This window comes from Bos taurus, chromosome 20, assembly GCF_002263795.3.
Source record: "Bos taurus isolate L1 Dominette 01449 registration number 42190680 breed Hereford chromosome 20, ARS-UCD2.0, whole genome shotgun sequence".
Classification (NCBI taxonomy): domain Eukaryota; kingdom Metazoa; phylum Chordata; class Mammalia; order Artiodactyla; family Bovidae; genus Bos; species Bos taurus.
Genome location: NC_037347.1, coordinates 29,503,755 through 29,530,526, shown reverse-complemented (window position 1 = coordinate 29,530,526; position 26,772 = coordinate 29,503,755). Strand labels below are relative to the sequence as shown.

The 26,772-nt window shown below is 35.2% G+C and overlaps 1 protein-coding gene across 1 annotated transcript in view; it reads right to left on the bottom strand.

The window, feature by feature from the left end:
* The window catches only part of HCN1 (hyperpolarization activated cyclic nucleotide gated potassium channel 1), a 450,978-nt gene that overhangs the window by 31,800 nt on the left and 392,406 nt on the right, over nucleotides 1–26,772 (bottom strand). Inside the window, exon 6 of the mRNA NM_001206580.2 lies at nucleotides 21,246–21,486. Within this exon, the coding sequence (NP_001193509.1) occupies nucleotides 21,246–21,486 (241 nt within the window). The remainder of the gene's footprint in view (nucleotides 1–21,245; nucleotides 21,487–26,772) is intronic.

Here is a 26,772-nt window from a genome sequence, read left to right as displayed (position 1 = left end):
TCCTTCTCTCTAATGTAAGAATTATGTAACTTCAGTATTTTATATAAGAATTCTGGATATTGTAAAGTTCAGGTATAGACTTGGCCTTTTTGCAAACAGACACATCTAGTAATATGAGACTAGTTATAGAAAATGTGTTATAAATGTGGATCCAGAAACTTATAAGAGGTGGGTAAGGAAACTGAATAGTAACCCTAGTGAGAGGTGTGTCAAAAGCTTCTTTTGTTTTACGTGTCTATAGCTCAGAACACTTTCTATGGGAACTGGTTGTTCTAGTATTAAGTGGAGGAGGAGAGACTTTCTCAGTTAAGGCTTCTAATTTAAGCAATATAACACAGAAAATTATTTCAGTGACTATTTTGTGAATTCTCACAAGCATGGTACATAAGTGGATACATAAGTGCTAAGTTAACTCATTACTTGTAATATATGCTTTAAGACAATAGGGCTTGAGTCTGTCTAAGTTCTGGTTGAGAAGCACTGGAGAATAGTAGACTAAATTGGGAGAGGAGTAAATAAGTTATAATAGGGACAATATACACTCATAATTTTGTAAGAATTCCTTATGTTTATGAGGCTAGTGATCATCTTCTCTGTTCTCATGTTAGTGGCAGCTTTCAGCAGGGAAATTAGTTTTCTTAATTTATTGTGAACCACATTCATCTTAATCTTCATTATACGATTTCAGGCCCCGGGGTACTGCAAACAGACTATTGATCCTCCTGGACGTTTACAAGCTGCTTGTTCCACAGGCACTCATTCATCTACTCACCAAATAGATATTAGGCAAACACATGTATTAAATAATTGTAAATATGGCAGATTTTGGTATAGACTGTAAATACAGTTCATTCTTTGAATGTGTAGTTCAGCAAGCTCAAAACCCAACTCATTTCTTACTTCCTCCCACCACAAACTCTGCAAACCTGCTTTATCTATATTCACTATCCCTGGTGGTTCAGTGGTAAAGAATCTGCGTGTGATGCAGGAGGGGCAGGTTCAATCCCTGGGTCAGGAAGATCCCCTAGAGGAGGAACTAGCAACCCACTCCAGTATTCTTGCCTGGACAATCCCATGGACAGAGGAGCCTGGCAGGCTGTTACAGTTCATGGGGTCACAAAGAGTCAGACATGACTTAACGACTGATCTTGAGTGTCATGGTGGCATCACATTTACCCAGTTATCAAACCAAAACCATGCTACCATTTGTGGGTCTTCTCTGTATCTTATTCTTCATAGAAAGCAGGAAGGTAAGTTCCATTAATCCTTTACTTTTTTCTTTAGTAGTTTTTCTAATCCTTTGTTGAAGATTAAATCCTCATAACTTCTTGTCTGAGTTATTTGAAGACCTTTCTAACTATCTGTTTAGTTGCTCAAGCACTTATGTCTATGAGGATACTTATTTCCAAAAGCAAATGTCATCATGCCAGTCCTCATGCTAAAAGCCTTCAATTCTTGTCTATTACCTGTAGGATGAAATCCTAATTTCTTGCAAAGACACAGATCCATGTTTACTCATCTCCTGTGGCTGCCTGCCTCCCACTCTGCATCCCCCAAATTTTGAATACTGTGTGTGCTTTTCTTCAAATGGCCATGCTGTCCCCAGCCTCTGCTTTTATAACTTGCTGCTCCTTCTACTGGGAATGCTCACTCCACAAACATCCTCTCAATCCACCACCTCCTACTCAGCCTTTGAAACTCAATACCTCCTTCACAGAGAATTTTTAACAGATTCCTCCATCTTAAATGGCTATTTTATCTTATGCTCTTAATGCACTGAATTGTGGTGACTTGCATATTGTTTTGACTTCTTACATGTTTACTTTCTAAACAACATACTGATTATAGGACACAGTGACTGGCATAACTGGAGTCTCCATAAAGCTTGTTGAACAAATGAATATTAGTCAAAGCATAAACTGTTAATATTTAGTGGATTATATTACTTAAAACAATCAATGTTTAATTTTAATGATTATTAGTATATAATAATAGATTGAAAATAATTTTATCATAATGAATCAGTTAGGAAGATATTGATATGGACTGGGGAAGCAAATGATGAATGAGAAACAAAATATGTTTGTGTCCACATATGTATCTGTGGATGGCTATTTTGACACACATTGTTGATGAACTACAAAATCCAGAGTCAGAAAATAGAATTACAAAGTTTAAAAGGATCTACTCCAGTTGGCAAGCACAGATAACTTAATTGTAATATATTCAATAAAGAGAGAGAAATACGCTGAGAATACCATAGACCAGCTTAGAGGTTCAGAGCAGGCTTGTTGGAGGAGCAAATATTTTGAAGAATAAATTCAAAGTAGACAAGTAAGGATGAAAAATGACAAGTTTGTGCCACATGTGAAAACGTAACTAGCTATATTATCTTTAATCATGAAATCTATCTGAAGAATTTCACTGGAAAATGATATTTTTTTAGAGTTACTCAGACCTTGGGAGAATGAAAAGACATTGAAAGATAGGGTCAGTCACTGCAAGCACACCATGCTATGGCAAATAATTATTTTATAAAATGGATGTACAGATGCATGTGAATATGTATGGATTATTATAACAAATGAATGTTTAAATTTTACTTCTGTGTCCACATGCATCCACTTTACCAAACCATGTCTGGTATGTTACACACATGTACATCCCCCAAACACAGGTATATATAAATATTACTTGCAACTGCCCTACAAAGTGAGTAGTATTATCCTGATTTTATATACTACCACACTCAGCTAAAAGAACTGAATAAAACTACTTAAGGCCGAATGACCAGTTGGTAACAGATTGAACATTTGATTCTCTGTCTGTGTGAGGTCATTCCTGTTCTGTTATGCCACCTTAACAGATATTGCATTGAGCTGCTTAAAATGCTACTCTTAAGGAAAAAAGACTATTTTAATATATGGTCAGCTCTTTTTTTCCCAAAAAACATGTTTTGAAATCTTAGAGGTAGATGATCACATTCATACAAATCACTGTAAGGATGAAAATTAAAAGAAACTGAAACAAAAATATATTTAGTTGATAGCTAAGAAGGAGCAAAGTGATCCAAAGCATAGTTCCAAAGAGACTTAGCATCTGTGCACTGAAACGCTTGTTTTAACAAGTCCAACTGTGTTTCCTAACTATGCCAATCCTTTCCCTTGGCTAATGCAGCATCCAGTTTACAGAATATATCAAACTGCAGCTTTCTTGCTGAGAGGAGCTGAATGCTGCTTTAATTTCCCAGCCGGGAGCTGGTATTTCATCATGAACCAGGCATATTAAATTGTTGTGTAAGTGGAAAGACCACAATGTCAGCCATATGGCAGTTTCTCTTTGCAGAAAAGGAGAGACCGTCAAATCAAACTGTTAAGTCTAATGTCAGTTATTAATTTGGAGATACGGACTAGTGATTTATTTTCCCTAAGGTATTTTTCTTCCCTCCTATGCCCCATAAAAGTGATAAGTACATTTTAAATTGAAAAAACAGTGTAGGTTAACCTTAAATACATCACATTATGAATACGACTTCCAGAAGTTTCTATTCTATAACAGAGAGGAAAATGCTTCTTTACAATCAATTTTCCAAGTCTACATTTAGGGTTGTACTTCACTCTGGAATGAGCTGGATAGATTTCAGACCATCAGATGTGGGTTTCTTGAGCTGAAAAGGCAGAAGTGGTTCCACATCATTTCCATCTCTAAAACAGGTCACCCTTCCCTTCAATGAGCTATCTCCACCCCAATTTTTCTTTGACTCAGCACACTATTGCCCAGTTTTTACAGAAATTGCTTCAATTATCCATCCAAGAAATTTATATTAGAGACTAGGGGTGAATTTGAGCAAACTCTGGGTGACAGCCAAGGACAGAGAAGCCTAGTGTGCTGCAGTCCATCGGATCGCAAAGAGCTGGACACAACCTAAGAACTTAACAACGACTAGTGTGTGTCAGATTTCATCCTACGTGTTTCAGGTATAAAACAAGTTCCTTATTCTCATGGAACTCACACTCTAAATAAATAAGTAGATGACCTGTATGATACTGCCTGCTATAGAGAAATAAAACAAGGTAATGTGATGGAATGATAGTGTTTGTCTAAGAATGTGTTAACTGCAGAACAGTGGGTGTTTTAGGACTTTTGATATCTCTATGAATCATTTTTGTTTGTTTTAATGATTAGATTTTCCTTGCAAGATTTTCTTCTCCTGAGTTCAAAACACTTAGAAGTTTCTGAAGCTGTGATATAGATTACAGGTTTTCACTGACATGTTCACAATCTCATCTTCTCTCCCCACTGCTGCTGTAGCAAACTCTAGTACTAATCCCCATAATGATGATGGTGCTGTTAGACTTACTGATGGGGATTTTTGAGAGAACGAAAATCTACTCCTTCAGAGTCACGTGCAGAGTCAGCCTCCTGAAAGTCATCTCACAAAATAATCACTTCTCTCTCCTGTGGGGCTCCACCTCATCCCTCTTCCTGGCTCCTCTCAGAACCGCAGGCATTTGGTTCAGGCACAAGTGGGCCAATGAAAACAGCAAATGCAAAAAACTGAGCATTAAATCCAAGATCTCTTTCTAAAAAGTTATCCTCTGGGCTGGAAATAAAATTTCACATTCCCTGGTGCCATTTGTTTCTCTCATTTTCCACTCTTCTTATATCATTATAGAATTCTCACTCATAAGCCGGTGGGAATTAGGTTTATTCTTAGGTATTCTTGAAGCCCTATAGACTTAGACTCTTTAAAAACAATAAATTTCATTAGGAAGGGAGTCCACTAAAACATTTTTATTGAATCTTTTCAGCTTTCAGTTATTAAAGGTTTCTATGTTTTGATTTCTTATTTGTTGCCATGGTCTCTGAGCAAAATCTCAAGACAACAACCTGAAAATGTAGCCAAGAACAATTATCACTCCTCTTTTTTTTTTCTTCACACTTTTAGTGACAAAAGGGCTTGGGTCCAAGAGGTTCAAATTAATGATGGCAGGGAGTTGATTTTTTTCCCCTAAAACAATACATACCTTCCAGCAAAACTGCAAAGTATAAGGCTACATCCACTTAAACACACGGGAATTATGACAAATGAGTGATCTAGAAGGGCTCCATAAAACAGAAACGATCTACAATTTATTCAGCTGGATTCTGACTCCCTGATGTATAAGATATTAGACACCACACATTCCCAGTTTTCTCTGAAAAGTCTTTATTGTTTGGGGGAGAACTACAAAAGACAAAATTAAGTTTTAAAAAAAATACCTATTTTAGCACTTTAAAACAACTAAGGTTCTGGACAACAGAAAACTTTCACTGGATAAAATTCCTATTTAAGAGAAAGAGTTTATGATTCAACTTAAAAATTGTCTTCAGGGCTGGTGCACTGGGATGATCCAGAGGGATGGTACGGGGAGGGAGGTGGGAGAGGGGTTCAGGATGGGGAACACGTGTATACCTGTGGCAGATTCATGTTGATGTATGGCAAAACCAATACAATATTGTAAAGTAATTAGCCTCCAATTAAAATAAATAAATTTATATTAAAAAAAGAAAAAATTTTTCTTTATCTAATGTTTCTTTCTTTTTCTAATGTTCCTGAAATAGGAACATATTCTTCAATAGAAGCCCAACATGCAAAATGATACATTCACAACGCATTTGCTCAAGTATAGTTATTTTCCCTGATTTAACTTGCCTAAAATTTTCCATGTAAAATTATCTGTCTGGAGCACAAGCATTTTGAAATCCTGTTATATATTATTCTTTATGGTAACACTCTCTTGTCCTTCCACAGATAATCTTATTGCAGCTCAAAGAAGTCACATCTAGTAAGAAAATTAATCTCCATCTGTAATACAGTATCTTGGTAAAGCTGTTTCCACACAGTGTAAGGACGTGAGCCGGCAACCGTGTGTTTAATTTAACCCAAGATAAAGTCAAGTCAGAAAATTAAGACTCTAGAATGAGCAAATGGCTTAGTTCAAGTCCTTTCTTTACTCTGAACTATACAGTTATAACCAGAATGCCCTGATAGTAAAGGCACTAAAACAAAAAAAGCAAACTAGACCAGGTCAAGATTCTCAGAAACTTGGAACCAGCTTTTCTCTAGAGCCTATCCCTTCTCCAGTGGCTCTTCCCGACCAAGGAATTGAACCAGAGTCTCCTGCATTGCAGGCCAGTTCTTTACCAACTGAGCTACCAGGGAAGCCCATTTCTCTAGAGCATGTACTTCATAATCAGATAGGAAAAGAGATAGATACATAGAACACAATATATGGAAGTACTAATTTGGTTCTTTTCTCACTGGAAACTTCATAATGATAATAATAATGATACCTCTACCCATTTATGGGCTTCCCTGATGGCTCAGGTGGTAAAAAATCTGCCTGTAATGTGGGAGACCTGGGTTTGATCCCTGGGTTGGGAAGATACCCTGGAGAAGGGAACAGCTACCCACTCCAGTATTCTGGCCTGGAGAATTCCAGACTGTATAGTCCATTGGGTCACAAAGAGTCGGACACGACTAAGCTACTTTCACCATTTATATTGTTTCTTTAAAAAGATAACCTGTTAAAAATTATGAGTCCAAGCATCTCTCTTCTTCAACTTACAACAATACATGCAAAAATATGCCTATTATTCACATAAAAGTGATTTCAGTACCAAATGTTTCCAGTTTCCTATTGAACAGGAAGCAGTGGTGATTGTTTTACAATTACAAGTATCTTGTAACTCCAAGAAAACAAGAACTTTTAATGTACTCATATTAAGTCCTTACAATAAGGGCATAAATAAATATGAACAGTTGTAATGTGCAATGGATTCAATTAAGATTTCAAATGTTCTTCCTTTAAGCATTCTAGACTTTAATTAATGGTCTCATTCAGGTCCAGTGTGAATGTATAAGTGTGAGTGGCTATTATTGACTTGCTAACATCAATAATATTTAGACATATCTTTGGAACCTACTACTCCTTTTGTTGGGGTGCACATACGTATTCCAGAAAAGGGAACCACTCACTGCATGTCACTAAAACATCATTTTGTTAATGTGTTTCTCTTGTGATTTACAGTATGAAGTACAAAGAAACATTTTAAATACTTCTGGCATTTTAAATTTGCCAAGGGTATTAAAACATTTCAATAAATTTAGTATATCTTGCAAAATAGGTGATGAAAAGCAATTTAAAGTGATTAAACTTTTCCTACTTCATTATCTTTTTGCTGAACTATTCTGACTGGTAATTTCAGTATTCCCTTCTAAGTAAATTCAACCATGGAGAAATGTCTCTATGGATAGCAGAAGCATATAGCTTAGACTATATGGATAGCTTAGACTTAGGAAATGCAGATTTTCTAGCAACAGGCTAGGAGGAAGCAATTGTAGGTGTGTGTGCATGTGTGCAATGTGTTTGTTTTATCATTCAGACTGATAGGAAAGGATCTCTGTTTTCTGAAATGCTGTAAACTAATAACATTGTAACGATGTGCAGAGCGGTGGCCTAAAGTCAGTCCATCTCGGTCACTACTGATCTCTGTGGCCCACGCACCTCTCAGACTCTTCAACTGCACAAAAGAATGAAATAATGCCTCCTTCTTAATTCCAAATTTTACAAAAATGTTTCTGAATAATTTAACTTTTGAAAAATATATGTCTGTTCTCCCATTTCCCTTCTAATGCATTTGGGAAATTGATATTGAAAATGATAAAGATTATGCATTTTTGTAGTTACATTAACCTAATGTGGAATTATATGATATACTTGAAATGAGTACAATGTGGGACACATTAAAGTCTAGTTATTTGAAGAATTTGGATTTTATGAAATCTTAAGTGTTATTTCTTGGGTGTGTGTGTGCATAAACATAAACACACATATGTATACAATAAGGCAATTAAGATTTTTCAGCATTGAAGTGGCCTTTAATTTTAAAGAGCTTTCAAGACTGTTTATTTCATCCTCCCATCCCCACCCCTACCATACACACAAATGATTTCTCATAAATTTAATTGCTATTGCATTAAGACTAACAGTGACTCAGAAGAATATACAAATTGATTATTAGATTCTCTGTTAACTCAACATGAGCACTGATTCAAGAATACTTCAGTAATGTCTTACACGTGTGTCTGTTGCTCTGTTTGATGTCAGCTGGTGGCTTCTGTTACTCCCTATCATCATAGCACAAATCTATAAGCATTTTGTATATGTTAAGTCATTTAGTCCTCTAAGCAAGCCTAATGAGGTAGAAATGATTATTATCCTGATGTTACGAATTTGGAAATGGGCATAGAGATCAGTGACTTTCTCAAAACCCAAGAGCATCTCAAGATCCAGCTCTAATGCCTACACTCCTTAAGCAGCATCCTTCTGTCACATTTCAAAGAACTTCACAACCAGCCCCAACACTTTCTATTTTTCACTACTCATGAAAAAGAGGTGTAGTTAATTTTCATCCACTAGAACATGAATCATCACAAATATCACCTTCCTCCATTTTTTTCAATGCTGGGATCTTGTCCTAGAAAATATCCTCAATGGTAATACTTCAAAAATATTGTGAACTCTAGAATAAGCAGAAAGACATTTCAAATACTCAGAAAAGTATTAAAAACAAGCACACTGGCAAAAGAGAATATGTCCCCAAGAGTCCCATTCCAACAGCATCATAGACCTGGAAAAGCGCAGATAGTGTCTATTTTAATAGTCTCCTTTACAGATGATGAACCTAAGCCCTAAAATGTCAAACAGACTGCCTGGGGACATGCAGCTGGTTGGGGTCTTATTGACAGAGATGGGATTGGTTCCTGACTCTGTGGATGCTGAGTACTCTGCCATAGCGTGCTGTTTCCTAATCCTCTTACAGTTTTGTTCCTAAAGATAGAATTTGTTAATTTAATTTGCAATTTTATGAGAGTAGAACAACCATGCAATGAAATATGCTTAAGCTACTCAGACATAACCTTTTATTTTTTATTTTATTTTATAACTTTATAATATTGTATTGGTTTTGCCATATATCAAAATGAATCCACCACAGGTATACATGTGTTCCCCATCCTGAACCTTTTAAATGGCACATGGTACAAGGTTCAATAAGGCATGCCACTGTGAAGCTGCATAGTTTCAGTAATGTGGACCTTCAGATTTGAAGGCAGGATCTAAACTTAAGAGTAAGTAAAACCTGGGCACAGAATAAAAAGCCTTTGTTATCAGCTTAAGTGGATATGGACAAGGAGCATGCTAGAGTTGAAATGAGGACACAGTGAGAACCTATCCATCTGTCTACCAGCGATTACGCACATAAACTCACCACAGGACATCACTCCAAATGAACCTGTTCAAAGAGTGAATTTTTTAGGGCCATAAATACTACAGGTTGGGGGCATTTATCAAAGACCTTAACTATGTTTTATACTAAAATACTATATTATGGTAAAGAGCCTGGCCTGTTTTATATGCATACCTGTTAATTCTTTTATAGGATAAAAATATAACTTTGGTAGCATTATAAAAGCTTTAATTACTTTCAAATGTATAACCAATGCCTCAAAAGGTAACACATATTTTCCACAGAAAGATGGTCTTACTTCACCTTATCCCACTCTGGGCTGGTAGTATAGAATAGAAAAAGTGAGAGGGAAACAAGCTAATATTAAAAATAAAAATTTGAACCTCCACCCTTCCCATGCAATTGCTATGCTTTTATACTTTACTGAAGTGTGCCTACTCAAAGACATACTTCTTCCTTCTTTTTGTGCTGAGATTCCACAAGTATGATGAAGTATGATAATGATCCTTAAAGAAAGTGTCACAACAGAGTAATAGTTTGCACAACTTTCATCCACAGAACTCAAAGTACTTTACTAATGTTAGCTCATTCATCGTGCCTGCCTGTGACAGGGGATGAGCAGATCTACTTGAGTAGGGCAAGAAAATCTTAGTCAGCAATCTTGTATTGAGGCTCTGAAAGCTAAATGTGAGGCTGGAGAGCAAAATAAAAGAACAAAACCAAGAGCATTAAAAGAAGCAACCAAGAAGGAATCTAGCTTCTCTGTTTAGCACTAAATAAAGTTACATTTATGACTTCTATTAAAAACTTAAAAACTTACAGGAGTAAAAAGAGCAGTCATCATAATTTTTCATTTGAAAAATTGAAAGGAAATATAAAGAAAGATCATTTATTAAAAACTTTATCACTGATGTCATGATATAAAATATTATTCAATTAAAGATGACTTCAAAATTAGATTCAATGCCACAAATATTTATTCAATAAAAAGGATATACCAGGAAATGTGCTAAGGATGACAACACAAATAAAAACATAAAGTGATTAGTATAATACAAATCTTTATGCCCCATAGTTTCTGTGCATCATTTATATAAATGTTCCAAATAAATCACAGAGAAAACTTAGGGATGAACAGAAAATAAGGGAATGAGTATAAATAATATATGAGAGAAAGAAGTATTAAGAGTGTAAAATTCATGAATTCTAGGGTTTTTATCTTCTTTGCTACTCTATGACAAATACTTAGAACTCTGGAGCACTGAAGATTTTCAATAGCTCTATGTGGCATCATCGACTCAATGGACATGAGTTTGAGTAAACTCCAGGAGTTGGTGATGGACACGGAGGCCTGGTGTGCTGCAGTCCATGGAGTCACAAAGAGTCGGACATGACTGAGCAACTGAATTGAACTGATGTGGTAAAAAAAAGGGAAGGAAGGAAGGAAACAATATAACTTGCTCCATTTATGGCATAAGTTGAAATAATGATTTTTTTGGAAGACAGAAAAATTTCTAAGAAGGCAACAATAGGGGAGAGATGACAGCCCTCTATATTATTCTAGATACATCTGCCTTGCCCTTTCACCCCATTTTTTTATCTGCATAGTGTTTTTGTTTTTCATTAAAGTATAATTGATTTATAGTTTCATGTGTACAGCAAAGTGATTCAGTTTTATATATATATATACAATTTCCAGATTCTTTTCTATTATAGTTTATTACAAGGTATAGTAAGTCCCATACATACGAACCTTCAAGTTGTGAACTTTCAAGATGTGAATGTGTGTTCCCATGTCTAACCACATAAGGTGTGAGTGAAGTTGCAGTTTTCCCTCTGTCTCCTATTGCTGACAGCTCTACCATCTTCCTCTTCCTCTCCCTCCTCCAGTCAACCCTTCTCACCTGTTCACTCGATGCCAGCCCCTGTATGCCAGCTGCTGTACTGTATCTACTTACTTTTCAAGGTACTATACTATAAGATAAAAGATGTTTTCTTTATTTTTTGTTTATTTTCATGCATTGCTTGTGTGAAAAATATTATAAGCCTATTACACTACCATGCTATACAGCCCATTGTGTTAGCTAATTTTGTTAGCTAGGCTAACTTTGCTGGATTTACAAACGTGCTCTTGGAACAGAACGAGTTCTTATGTAAGGGATTTACTGTATTGAATAAAATTCCCTGCTGGTAACTATAAGCCTGTTTCTATGTCTGAGGGTCTATTTCTGTTTTGTAAATATGTTCCTTTGTATCACTTTTCTATCTTCCACATATATGCACAGTGTTTCTAACAACTGAGATAACTGACACTTGAGTCTTCACATCAAGATCTAGATCTGGTTTTCTAAACAGATGGGAGTACTGGAAACACAAGGCCTCTTTAATGAGTGAGGGTCATGGGGGAGACCTGGGTAGCCACCATCCCTCTCATCTGGGTTTAGAAGAGCCAATCCTTGTGTCTCCTTGACTCCAAGACACAGAATTGGCTGCCATCAGTCACCATGTTTGTTCTAATGTTCACATCACACTGGGTTCACTTCACTGCTTTCCTGTAGCTGCAGGCTCTGAGGCATTTGAGTCATCATGCTTGACAAGGTCCTGGTACTGCAACACGGCCTGACGAGGTCCTCTCACCTATTTTTACAGCAATCTAGAATAGTTTTATCCAGTATGGCAGGCACTAGCCACATGTGGCTATTTACATTTAATCTAAAATAACTGCAATAGAATGACATTAAACATTCAATTACTCAGTCACACTAGCATCAAATGCTCAATAGTTGCATATGGCTAGTGTTTGAGCAGTATTAAGTAAAGAATATTTCCATCACTACAGAAAGCTCTAGTGAATGGCACTACTCTAGATTGTTTGAAATTCTAGAACCATATTATTTGATTCTTAATATAGTGAGATTCATTTAAAATTAGATAGAAGGTAATTCAAATATCAGTCCTGAGTTTCTCAGAAATAGATAATGCTTTGTGTTTCATTTAGTGTAGTTTATAATTTATCATTATTATTTGTATTAGTTTCCTGTCTTGACATAAAGATAATGAGTTTAGCACAGTATAGTACCGAAATGAATGGGATGTTTGGTTCCTTTTTTTTCTTTTTTCTTTATATTTTTAACTTTACAATATTATATTGGTTTTGCCATATATCAACATGCATCTAAAATTAAAAAAAAACAAGCTTTTTATATTTTAGAGCTGGAAAGAAAACAAAAGAGAATAAGGAGTAGTGATGAGGAAAAATAGATCTGTTCATCCATTCATCCGTTGACTCATTGTACGAGTTCTCCTTGAGTTTATGTAAGAATTCAAGCACTATTCTTTGGAGTTGCAGATTTAAACTGGAAAAAGTCATTGTGTCAAAGCTCAGAAATTTCATAATCCATTATAGAAGACTGACATATAAATTATAACAAAAACAGTTCAATAATAGGTTAAGTGGTAGGAAAGCAGAAAGAAAAAAAAATCTGCCCGGGGGAGACTAAAAAAATTACATTTCAGCGATGTCTTCATATGGGAAGCAAAGTGTCAGCCTAAAGAATGGAGAGGGTTTTTTGTTTTATTTTGCTTTATTTTTTTTTAAACTAAAGAGATTAATCTTTACAAAGGCAACTTTCATTCTTTGCTAATGTAAGAGCTAGCAGCCTTGATTTAAAGATAAATCAAGGTTGATTTAAGGACATCTAGAGGGGAAGATATGCATTGAGATTAGGAAAATAAACTGGGCCAGATTGTATAGAGTTATGGAGGTCTTGTTTAAAATTTTGGATATTCTTTTTCTTCATCCAAAGAGCAAGGGACATAATTCAGATGAGCCTTCCTAAAAGATGAATAGCTGCAAAAGGATGAAAACACAAAGGTCTGGAGTCTCCTCTCCAGAATCCTGGGAAACAGGCATGAATGGGAAATGTTGGGCTTCAAAATAAGAGGCCCATTGCTGCTGCTGCTGCTGCTAAATCGCTTCAGTCGTGTCCGACTCTGTGCGACCCCATAGACGGCCGCCCACCAGGCTCCCCGTCCCTGGGATTCTCCAGGCAAGAACACTGGAGTGGGTTGCCATTTCCTTCTCCAGTTGGTCACTCTCAATTCACTAATGCATGCGTACTTTAAGAGAACCCTTAAAGAAAACATGAGAGCTTTGCTGGTGCTCAGTGGTAAAGATTCCACTTGCCAATGCAGGAGACATGGGTTTGGTCCCTGATCCGGAAAGATCCCATATGCCAAGCAGGGCAACTAAGCCCATGTGCCATAATTAATGACCCTGTGCTCTAGAACCCAGGAGTCACAACTACTGAGGCCACACTGCAGCTTTTAAAGCCTGTGTGCCTTAGAACCCATGCCCCACCACAAGAGAAGACACTGCAGCGAGAAGCCTCTGCTCAGCAACTACAGAGTAGGCCCGGCTCAGTGTGATAGAGAAGAGAAAGCCTTCATAGCAACTAAGACCCAGCACATCCAAAAATAAATAAACAAAATAATTTTTCAAAAAAGGTTGCTCTTTAAAAGAAAGAAGAAAAAAACATCAGTCCAGGAGATAGTTCTTTCTTAAGACTATCCTATTGATGATGTATATTCTACCTAAAAACCTTTTTCCTCCAGTTATGCTTGATGGAAAGCCCTGCTTCTTTCTACCTTTGAGCTATGCATGCAAAATGAAAAAAAAAATCTTCCATCTGTTCTTTATTATCAGACATTCCCTTAATAGCATATACCGAGTTTATTGTTACAGAAGGTAGCATTTGAATAATATAAGTAAAATGCATATACCAATAAAGCAAGTAAAATATGAATACCAAAGAAAACTGGTAATCAAAATGTCACAATTTTTGCTTTCAAGAGAATGATAAAGAGTATGTCAAAATAGTCAAATCAATTGTACATTCTAAAGTGAATCATAACCTGCTAGATTTGTTTTACCTTGCAACAGAACCCCATACTTTTCACTAAAATCAATTACCCCAGTTTTTGATAGACATTGAAACTTAGGAGCTAGGTAGAGGCACATTTTAGAAATTAAGTCCATGAATTAGAATGACACACTAGAAATTAGAATTAGAAAGTACATTTGCCTTAAGGAGTTTTTATTTGACTAGGTTCAAGATATGGCCTGGCCATTTATAATTAGAGAGGCCATACCTCTCTAATTATAAATACTTCAAAAGTGGTGACTTGTGAATAATCACAGGAATACGAGAAGATCCAGAACTGTAATAAAGCTGTTTTTGTTTTTTCCTTTTTCTTCTCTCTAACTTTTGCTTCTTTGTCTCTTTTATTAAAGAGGGAAAGACATGATAACTTCAAAGTAAAATGTCTTAATGTTCATCCTGATTTTCATAAGTGTCTCAGACATATGGATATAATCCTTTATCATGCATTGATGTATTTATACATGACACTACTCAATTGAAGAACTAGAAGGTGAAGATTTAGATGGGGATTAACACCTCTCTTAACTCAATGATTTAGCAAAGATTCATCCTGTGGTTGTACATTACCTGGTATTTCTAGGTGGGATACAACCTACGAAAAGATCCAGTGGAGTTGTCTTCTTATCATAGAATCAAATATTTCATTAACCTGACCTAAGAAGAGAATGAATGAGGAAGCAAAGGAAAACAAAACAGAACAAAAAATCTTGAAGAAGATTGATTGTTTTTCCCTGCTGCCACCTCATCTTCCTTATATTTTGCGAGAATGTTTATAGTAGTTAAATTAATATTGAACTAATCAAATTGTAACTTTGTTATCAACAGAGTCCTCACATCTCCTAGAAAATCAGTCAGCTTTTAGAAATGTACAATGGACTAGAAATGGAGTAAACTGTAAACTATGGATTGGCAGATGTTTTTAGTCCTCTTACAAACAATGAATGATCACCATGACAGGGATAGCCTGTGGTTTTTCAAACCTGCAGCTCTACATTTAAAAATGCCAGATCATTGTAATCTGGCCAAATGCATTTTGGACATAAAAACCATAAATATGCACTTTAGCTATATAAAGTGGCTGACAGTCTCCTTGAGGCTGTCAAAATGTTAGACATGACTAAATAGCATTCAATACCAAATGATTTATCATGGCAACCATCAAGGGAAGTATTTTCTTTCCGGAAGGTGTATTATACACCACTTTTTGGGGGCTTTCCTGGTGGCTCAGCTGGTAAAGAATCCACCTACAATGCAGGAGACCTGGGTTTGATCCCTGGGTTGGGAACATCCCCTGGGGAAGGAAAAGGCTACCCACTCCAGTATTCTGGCCTGGAGAATCCCATGGAGTGTATATCCATAGGATCACAAAGAGTCGGACACGACTGAGTGAATTTCACTTCACTAAACTTTAATATATTATAAGAAGAACCTATGAGAGAAACATTTTGAAAGATGTAAAGTCAAGGGATTGAATCAATTAAAACACTTGATGTGGAGAGACAACCACTACAAGGTGAGTGGACAGAAATATTAATAATGAAACATTATATTAGAAAAAAAGCTTTTGTTTAAAATCATGAACTACGGATACAGAGATACATTATTGGGAATTTTAATGAAGTTAACCTCTCTGGACATATATATATGTCTAGAAACAGTCCTGTATTATTGTAGAAATAAATCAAGTTAGGAAGTTAGGTACCGAACACGAAATTCTGAATTTGATCTTCGAATTGAGATCTCCATATCTCACTATTTTGCTTGTCATTTAGTTGGAGTGTTTCCTGTGCATTGATTATGCTTACTCACTTAAGACACTTTGGAAGAGTGGAAAGAACATAACGAAGTTGATCTCAGGCTCTTCTGCTTAAAAATACTGTGAACTTGCCATGTCCAGCTGATGCAAAATACAAAATTAATACACTACAAAAGTATGCTCTATCACTTTCAAAATTTCATATTAGATACTTAAAGGGGTATAAATTTTAAACCCTTACATGTTAAATAAGTACAGTTCTTATTATTAGATTCTAACAGCCTTTCTTTATCTGATTTGGTGTTTAAATTGAACAAATATCAATTGTATGTGTAAAATAACTGAAAGTAATGCAGACCTACTTTTTTCCATAAACTGTCCACCAAAGGACAGGCCCACTAATAGCCATTTCAAATCACCATAATGAAAATGTGAATGACACTAAAAGCACTGAACCCAAACCAATTGCTATTTTGGAGAATTTCTTACTGAAGTGAGCTGGATTGAATAAGTAGATATTTGTTTCACTGGAATAAACTATAGGTGAAATATTTGTTAAATGGTTAAAATGAGGGATAACTTCATCAGTCATTTTGTAAAACTATATTTAAAGATGATCATTTATGTCTTAAGAAATTTAGAAAAAGGATGGAGAAAAATTTTATTTTATGTATAATTACATTTGGTAGTTTAACTAGGTTTAGTAATTGAAGATCACCTCATTCCTCTTTTAAAATAAATCTCATTTAATCTTATCTTTCTTACACATTACTTATTGCCAATATAATTTATTTAACATCTTTGATATTCTGTAATTCTCCTATTCAAACATTATATGTGCTTTTTTTCTTTCCACCATTCCATCCCCAAATGTTTCCATTTAAAATTTTTAAAGAGAATTTAAATAAAAGATAACTCATGTACTATACAATGAATCCAGATGGAAAGTGCAATCTATTTTTATAAAGTAATAATGAATCACTATATTAAAAATGCAGTGGAATTTAACCAAAGCAGTATAAACAGACTATGTATATTATAAATTGCAGTCATCAAAGATGAAGAGTAGTTCAAAATAAATATACTAGCTTTTAAACTCAAGAAGCTAAAAGAAGTAAAACTGAAGTAAAAAGTAGAACAGATTTTATACAGAAAAAATACAGAAATTAGTGAAGTGAAAAGTAAAATAAAAACTCCTTCTTTGAAGATACCACAAAAATAACAAATATTTAAGTAGCTCTGAAAAAAGTTAAGAAAATAAAAAAAACAAACAATATTAGGGAGAGAAAAGGCATAGAGATTGAGCAGAGATTAAACACATATGAGGAAATACAGGTGTCTCAGTGGTAAAGAATCCTTTTTTCTAATGCAGGAGATACAGGAGACCTGGGTTTGATCCCTGGGTGGGAAAGATCCCCTTAGGAGGAAACAGTAACCTGCTTCAGTATTCTTGCCTGGAAAATCCCATGGACAGAGGAGCTTGGAGAACTACAATCCACGTGGCTGAAAAGAGTTGGACATGACTGTGTGACTGAGCACACATATTCTTATTGCATAATAACAACTTTCAGAAATTCCTTTCTAAACTTTTATGTACTTGTCACACTTACATTAATTACTTCAAAAACCTTTTTTCCCAAAACACTTTCCCTCAAAGTTGGATTATACTTTTATTTTTTACTACCAGGTTTTATTTATTTTCATCAACTTTCAATTTCTACTTTTTCTTCATGTGAACACTAATTCTCTGAGCTTACTAAAGTAGATATTTTTAAAGTTCTTAGCTTTCCCTAATTTCCTCTTTCTTTTTTCTTAGCATAATCGGCACAAGAGTAAGGGGGTGATGCAATCAGAATCATGACAAGGAAGAAGAGTGGGAAGAAAGAGAAAGATGAAGAATTAAAAATCATCCTTAATGAATGGGGAGAAAGTCAAAGAAGCTAATCATTGGGTTAACCAAAAACTGGCCAAATATTTTGAGCTGATAGGTTTAATCAGTTGCAATAGGTTAATGAATGAGAGCCTTATGGTTATTTTGGGCTTCCCTGGTGGCTCAACTGGTAAAGAATCTCCCTGCAACGCTGGAGACCTGGGTTGATCCCTGGGTTGGGAAGATCCCCTGGAGAAGGGAATGGCTACTCACTCCAGTATTCTGGCCTGGAGAATTCCATGGATTGTATAGTCCATGGGGTTGCAAAGAGTCGGACATAACTGAGTGACTTTCACTTTTCATACCTATGGTTAATTTGATATATTCCAAATAAGCATTTAATAAAATTAAAACTTTTCCCAATAAATTTTATAGCTGTTATTGAAGAAAACTTCTTAAACTCAGCATATTATTGTTGCTTTTATAATCATTATTTTAAAATAAAAATGAATATATTGCCTAGTTTTCAGATTAGCCAACATCACTAATTTGATTTGAATACTTTCTTTTTACTGATTTTCAGGGGCTCAAATATACTGGTTATTTATTATCTAATTGAATAAACAAATAAAGTATTATCCCTAGTCTGGATTTATTGAATTACAATCTCTGATAGGGAGAGCCTGAACTTAAACAGCTTCTTCAATGATTCTGATGCACACATTTTTCCCATCTAATATCAGAAGGAAGACAGGTAGCTAGCAACAGTGTTCAGTATGAGGCAGAAAGAAGTCAACACTGGAAAGCTGTGAGAAGTAGTATGGAGACACAGAGTTGGGAGACATTAATTCTGACAGAGAAAACTTCTAAAGGCATATTATAAAGTTTGTGAAGAATTAGTACAAAGTAATAAGAGCCATTTGGGAATACCTCACCCATGGTAAGAAAATGTTTCACTTGAATTTGTCTTGTAGAATAAACCTGATATGTTAAGGCAGATTTCCTGACTTTTTCTAAAGAAAATATTTCAGTTTCCTACTGCTGAGTAATATTTAACTATTAAACTTGCCAATGTCTGACACTGTAGTATTAATCATTGTCTTTAATGTTAAATCAGAACTGGCACTAAGAGACATCAATAGTCATTCCCCGTCACTTGTTCTAACAAGTTAAAATTATAATAACAATGTAGTGAAACTAAATAAAATAGAAGTAAATACGGAAACATTTTCATAATTTTGCAGTGCAAAAAACCCACTTTAGAAACATAAATACTCTAAAATTCAAATCGAATAGACAATAATGAAGATCAGAATGATAAAACAAAAAATTAGAAAGTTTAAAAAGAAGTAATAATTTTGGAGAAAACAGTTACATTATATCAAAAATACATTAGGGACATTTCTGTAAATTTGCTTTAAGAAGACAAACAACACATTAAAAAATGCAAAAATAGCAATAGAAAATCAAATAAAAACAATCCATATCTTTGAAGAAATGCCTCAGTATCACTGTTAATAATGGAAGTACAAAGCAAATAATAAGGGGATGCCAATCTTACTTATTAGGAGGAAAAATGTAAAAATCAATGGGTAAAGCAATGTAGAAATTGGCAGTTTCATCAAAGAAATGATTTAATGTTTTTTCAGTTTAAATGTATGCATAGACTTTGGCCCAGTAAATCAACTCATAGGCAAGTTTTGTACATTTGCACAAATATAAATATATACAGCTCATTACAGTAAAAAGCTGGAAACAACTCAAAATGTCAGAATTTTCAGCAAGGCAAATAGCCCCTTGTGATGGTTAATTATGTGTCAATTTGACTGGTCATAGGATGCCCAGAAAAATATAATTTGGGATATGTCTATGAGGGTGTTCCTAAATGAGATTAGTATTTCAACCAGGTGACTCAGTAGTCTGCCCTCTTCAGGGTATGTATCCTCCAAATCCACGGGGGGCTGAATAGAGAAAAAAAAGAAGGGGAGACGAATATTTTTTTCCTATCTCATTGTTTGAGCTAACATCTCAACTCATCTGCCTTCAGATTGTATTTACATCAGACTGAATTTAATCACCCGTTTTCCTGTTCTTCAGGTTCAGATGCAGATCATAGTATTTGTCAGCCTCCATACTCATATGAATCAATTTCTCATAATAAATCTCCTTTTCTGTATGTGTGTGAATATATATAAATATACACACACAATAGGAGTTATATATCTCCTATTGCTTCCATTTTTCTAGAAATCCCTGACTAATATATCACACAACTAGAAGCTGTATTCCCTAGCTTTCCTTATGCCTAGAGGTACTCTTTTAACTAAATTCTGGCCAATCGTGTGTGAATAGAGGTGAAGTTCGCTATTCTGGGCACATATCTAAAGAGAAACTGCTCATTCTTCAATTCCTCTGCCCCCTTCTCCCTTCCTGTGGTCCATATTGTGGAGAGGAATCAATTTGTCTGGTATAAATAAGGAAAATACTCTAGATGATGGCAGCCCAGCAAAATAAATAAAATCTGCATGCCTAAAAACTGTCTTGGAGAGAGTCATTAAACCCTCTTGGGACTTCTGTGTGAGAGGAAAACATACTTTCAATCTGCTTAAGCCACTGTTACTTGGTTCTGGTTTAAGAAGCTGAAGCAATATTCTAACGAATACAATAGTAAATGCATATGCACTGAACATGTGACACTGAAATGTGAAAACATACCAGTTTTCAGTGAAAAAATGTTGCCTGCCATATCAGTTAACAAATGATGTTCAGCCATCAATCCAACACATTACAGCCACCCAATGGTGAGCCCAGAGCAAATTCAGGAGAGAAACAGGATGCCCACCACCTACCAGACAACTGCTGCAGCCCACCCCAGATGATGCTCTCAGAGGAGACTAAGGATGAGAAAGCATGGATACCAGCCCCAGACAACTGAAGTGCATATCAAAAGAATAATTTCAATGAGCCCAGACCTCTTGCATCTTTTCATACAAAGAAAAGCACTAAGTTCATTAATTTGAGATATCTGGTTTTCTCTAACCAACAGTAATCATTCCATGTTTCAACTACCTGGTCTCTGTCGCAAAAACTGCTATATACCCTGGCTCCTCCCTTACCTCTTGGAGCAGTCTCTCAGAGTTATCTGAGATACTGTGTCCTGGGCTTAAGTCCTCAGTTTTGTCTGCCAAATAAAACATAATTCTCAACTTTTAGTTATGCATTTTTTTCAGTCGACACACTATAGACACTTTTATCAGAATTCAAATACAAGTCCACATTCAAGCCCAATAAATCAACATTCTGACATCTCCAAAACTTGGATAAAGATACATATTGCAAGCAAATTAGATTTCATCTGAGTTACATTTTCTTTTTTACTAACCTCCAAAGTATGAGCCATCTGTCAGCTTCATTTCTTTACTGGATTTTGTGATGACACCAGCAACACCATGTTGAATGAAATACATTTTTTTACCCACAGCTCCTTCTCGTATGATATAATCTCCAGGTTGAAACACCTCAAATCTCAACTTGCTCAGCATGGCGGTCACGAAATTAGGATCCGCATTAGCAAAAAGAGGCATTGTAGCCACTAGTTTTCGGCAGTTGAAGTTGACTATCTCCTAAAGATGGCAAGAGTAAACAAAAATTAAGAGAGATTAATCATATCAGGAAGCAAAACAGGTGCTGAAATTAAGATCTCTATATAGCATAATACTGTAATTTAAATGAAGAAACAAAAATACATAAATTCTAATAATCCACATATTTCTTAAAAGTCAGGGATTATGTTTTATTATTGAGCTGAAATGTTGTATTCCTAGTACATAGAGTAGTATAGGCATGTATTAAACATCAATAAATATTAATTAAATATATACAAGTTCACTTTTATAACTTCCCATTCCTTTACCATTCTTTATACAAAATTAGAATTAAAATGTGGAAGCGTTTTAGTCTCCCTTTTATCTGTTTTTATGAAGAAAAGAAACCACATCACTTCCTATTAACCCTGATGTTACTGCTTCTGTGGTCCATTGTGTTGAACAACCTAATTTGCACCTACTGACTGGAATTCTGAAACAAGAGCCCAGCTGCCAACAAAATGCCAACAGCATTCTGATGTTTTTTCTTAATGTCATTCATATTATGGGAAGGAGACTTGATATTGTTCACATTACACAAAGGAGACTCTAATTTGACTACAATCTATAATTATAAATTCAATTTGTTTCTGGGTTAGATCAGAAAATTACCCTGTCAAAACCTCCTGGGTTATCATTGGAAGTTTTGGGCTGGACAGAGGCCATATTTTCCTTTTTCTAAATTGCTTTCTTTATGGGATCAGGTCAGTTCTAAATTAGGAGATTTATACATCAGATTAGACACAGTGCTATCACTATGAACCAAAACAAGGATATGGGACCAACCAGTTTTAATGCTGAAAGTTAGATATGGAACAGAATAAACAATGGGAATCTAATTTCACTTCAGTGCCGTTTCTTAGAAATACCTTCTCCAATGCCGCACCACCCACCCCCACCCTGCAAAGAACAGGGTTGGACCTGAATTTGTGAGCATGCTTAAGAGACATATAAAACGAAGTCACCTCTGCCAAGAGATGGAAGAACGGCAAAAAGATTCAGAGGTATTAAAAGAGAAAGAGATCTGAATTCCTGCTTTGGGAATACAAACTTGTAAATTCCAATATGGGGAAAGAAACTTTCCTCAATCTTCTTCATAAAATAATTTGATATTTAATACTCCAGGATATTAAAAAATTCCAGTTGATGCAGAAGGCACAGGATTTTGAGTCCAACATGGAAAAGAATGTGTTTCATCCTCAACAATACGCTGTGAATTCAGCAAAGCAGATAAGTATCTCTAATAGTGGAGTTTCATGGGAACTGATAAAATATTTAAAAATCAGCAGCAATAACCAGAAAGTGAACATAAAGACAAAAATAAGAGAAGGATATTACATGTGGTACTTGGTACAGCATCATCCAAGCTCTGTAACGCACAGTAGACATTTGGGTGGCTATATCTAGGGGCATTTGTGATCAATTTTAACTGGTGTTAAAGACTTGTGGTTGGAGTGGGGGACTACAGTAAGTTCAGCACATAGTAAGTGTTCAATCTATATGCATAATGTATGAGTAGACAGAACAAAGGGATAAAAAAGAAGAAAAGAAGGGAGGAGGGGGGCTGAAAGGGAAAAAGGAAGATGGAGTTTTGGCACTGGAAAACAAAGTGCTCGCAAAACTTGGTTTATATTCCTATTGGGAAGTGGCTATTTAAAATTCTTAAAATGCTTTCTCAAGTCAATAGCTTGAGAAACAAGCCTTATATATATAAAAATGTGGTTTTTCACTATTCAAAATATTGGCTCTTCCATACAAAAAAATACATGAAGATAAAGGTGAACCATTCAAGGTAACCACATGAATTAAAAAGAGACAGAAATATACTGTTAAAATGATCAGATTGCTTGTTTGAAAGTTAATGATATTATGTGTAGAATGACATAGAAGTATCCTGTGTAGAAAACTGAAAATAAGCCAGGTTGCAGAGAAAATAAATTTTCAAACAAAATAATAAAATAATCTTTTCATCTACATTCTTTGATTTGAAGGATACAGATTTTTCTCTTCATTGTTTTCTCACTTTTAGAAAATAATTGAAAGCATATTTAACAAGAAATTAAACTGGTCTTTAGGATGCCATTTGAATGGCTGTCTAACATAAGTTCTTAGAAGGAAAACCTTGTGAGCTCCATACAGTCTAAAAATACAGAGTGTGTTGGGTGTAAGAATTTAGCAATGAGGCAGCAACTCTGTTTTGTTAAGATTACTCTATGATTCATTATTGCAATGATGGTAATTATATTTATAGCGACCACGCTTAAAACTTTTTAGAGCTATACTGTGTGAAATAAAATATTGTAGAATGGAGGAGAACAAAATGTTTTACAAAATTTTCCAGAATGATACTTAAGTTGTCAATAAAGAATTGTAGTGCTAGAAGGAATCTTAAAATACTGCTATTCTTTTTAATAACAAAGAAGATATTGCATAAAATTTCCCAAGGTTACAGAATATGTGTGATTCCAAAGCACAGATTTATGGTTAAAATAAATCCCTGAAGCAATCTAAATATATCAAATCCCATTTTTTTTCTTATTGTCATAAAGTTAAACAAACTAGAAATCAAATTACCAACAATAAAAGATACCATTGACAGTGAAAAGGCAAACCACAGATGGGAAGAAGCTATTTGCAGTGCATATCCCAACAAAGAGCTCCTGTCAAGAATATAAAAAGAACTCCTTAAATAGAAAAATCAAGGAAAACTATTGATTGGACACTTCAACAAACAAAATATTCATCTGACCAATGAGCCTATGAAAATATGCATAGCAACAGTAATTACTGGCAGAATGTAAAGTGAAACCATGTATCTCCTAATAGCTAATGAAAGTGAAAGTGTTAGTCAGTCAGTCATGTCTGACTCTTTGTAACTCCATGGACTGCCGCCCACCAGGTTCCTCTGTCCATGGAATTTTCCAGGCAAGAATACTGGAGTGAGTTGCCTTCTCTAGGCGATCTTCCCCACCCAGGGATCTAACCCAGGTCTCCCACATTGCAGGCAGATTCTTTACCATCTGAACCATAATAGCTAATGGCTAAAATTAAGAGTTATAAAGTTTTTCCAATGATGTAGGGCCATTCAATATACTTCCTGCTGGTATATGTGAAACATAATATAATCATTTTAGAAAACTTTTGGCGGTATCTACCAAAGTTAAAAACATGATTATCCAATTACCCAGCCGTTCCAACATAAGGTAAATATGCAAGAGAAATCAGTGCATAAGGCACTTCAAGAATGTTCATAACAGGCTGATTTTATTAGCCAGAAACTGGAAACAACCCAAGTGTCATGAAAGGTGGAATGAAGAAATAAATTGTGACATATTCATAGAATGAAATACAGCCTGAAATATAAAAAGAAAGAACTGCTGCCACACAACAGCATGGATGAATCACACTGACATGATGATGAGCAAAAGAGGGAAGACATTAAAGACTCTGCAGTGTGTGACGCCATTTGTGTGAATTTCAAGCACAACTGCTTATAGCGATATGTCAGAAGACTGAGAACCTCTGGGCTTGACTGGAAAAGGAAAAAAGGAAGCCTTCTAAAAATTGTTCTGTACATGGATCCAGGAGGTTATGTAGGTTCATATATATTTTAAAAATTCATCTAAGATTTGTGTATGTTTAAGACTTGTGCACTTTAACAATATCCAAATCATAGTTAAAGAAATATTTTCTACACTAACAATTAACATGAATAATCCTGTTGTACTTTAGCAAAATATTGGGATGGACTGCTGAAAAAGAAAGGCTTTCGTATCTTAAACTGACATGTCAAAGTAAGATCAAATGTAGGATTCTTCATTGTCATTGTCTTGTTGTTATATTATGCTGTGTTTTCAATATATAAAAAGTTGATTTATTTGGAATTTAAAAAGGAGATTTGTCCGTTTTCCTCTACTTTTTAACTTATTTATTTATTTATATATGTACATATACATATGTATATATGTATATATTTATTTATATATGTATAAGTTATTTATGTATATATGTATATTTCGGGATTCCCTGATGGCTCATACAGTAAAGAATCTGCTTGCAATTCAGGAGACCCAGCTTCAATTCCTGGGTTGGGAAGATCCCCTAGAGAAGGGAATGGCTACCTACTCCAGTATTCTTGCCTGGAGAATCCCAGGGACAGATTCTAGCCTGGTGGCTAGAGTTCATGGAGTCACAAAGAGTCAGACACGACTGAGTAACTAACTCTTTCACTTTTTTTTTTTTTTCAGGCTCATATTTATCTTACACTTTGAGATTAAACCAATTATTTGTTACTCGAGTTGTTACAGCACTGGCTTGATAACTCTTTTAGTAGGCCTCTTTGAAATATCCTTTTCATTATGTATTTTGTATAGACAATACTCCTAACTCAAGCCAGACATGTCACTAAAAACTCTCATTAGAACAACTGCCATAAAGAATCTGGATGGAGAGTAGAGATATTAATAACTTAACTGTGTGTTTTAAGTGAATGTGCTATAAGGACCTGTGATTAAAGAGGAGGAGTGTTAAAAGTTTTGTTTTACTAATAGAGTGATATTAATAACTTAACTAAATATGTTCTCTCTAAGAAAATGTGCTATAAAGAAATATGATTGATGGAGAAGCACTTTTAAAAATTTTGCTAACCTCAAGACTCACTTGATTGTTTCCATTAAACTGAAAGTCAGTTAGTTCTGTCTGAGTCTCTGCAACCCCATGGAATTCTCCAGACCAGAATCCTGGAGTGGGTAGCCTATCCCTTCTCCAGGGGATCTTCCCAACCCAGGAATTGAACTGGGGTCTCATGCGTTGCAGGCGGATTCTTTACCAGTTGAGCTACCAGCAAAGTCCATTAAACTATATGCTCTCAAAGCAAGCAGACTTCATGGGAAGAGGAAGAGCTTTTAAATGCCAATAACTTTCTGTCCCATTATGGCTTTTGCTGTCCAAGTTCTATTAGAATTTACAGTTTAAATCGGAAAGAATTCACAAGGAGGTAAAAGTTCCACAGAGAGAAAATGAATGGATTCCTTCAAATTAACAATAATATAAAATTATTTTCACAGTAATATAATCAAGGAAGCTCCAGTGGTGAATCTGAATATGGGATGCATCACAGAAAAGAATTACCCATGATGTAGAACTATTCTTGGGAAATAACAGAATATATTCAGGATTAGTCTATGGGACTAATCATGGCTCTTATGAAGACAGCGTCAATAAGGAAAAAGAAAAAAAGCTTTGATGGCCTGCCAAAGACAGTAT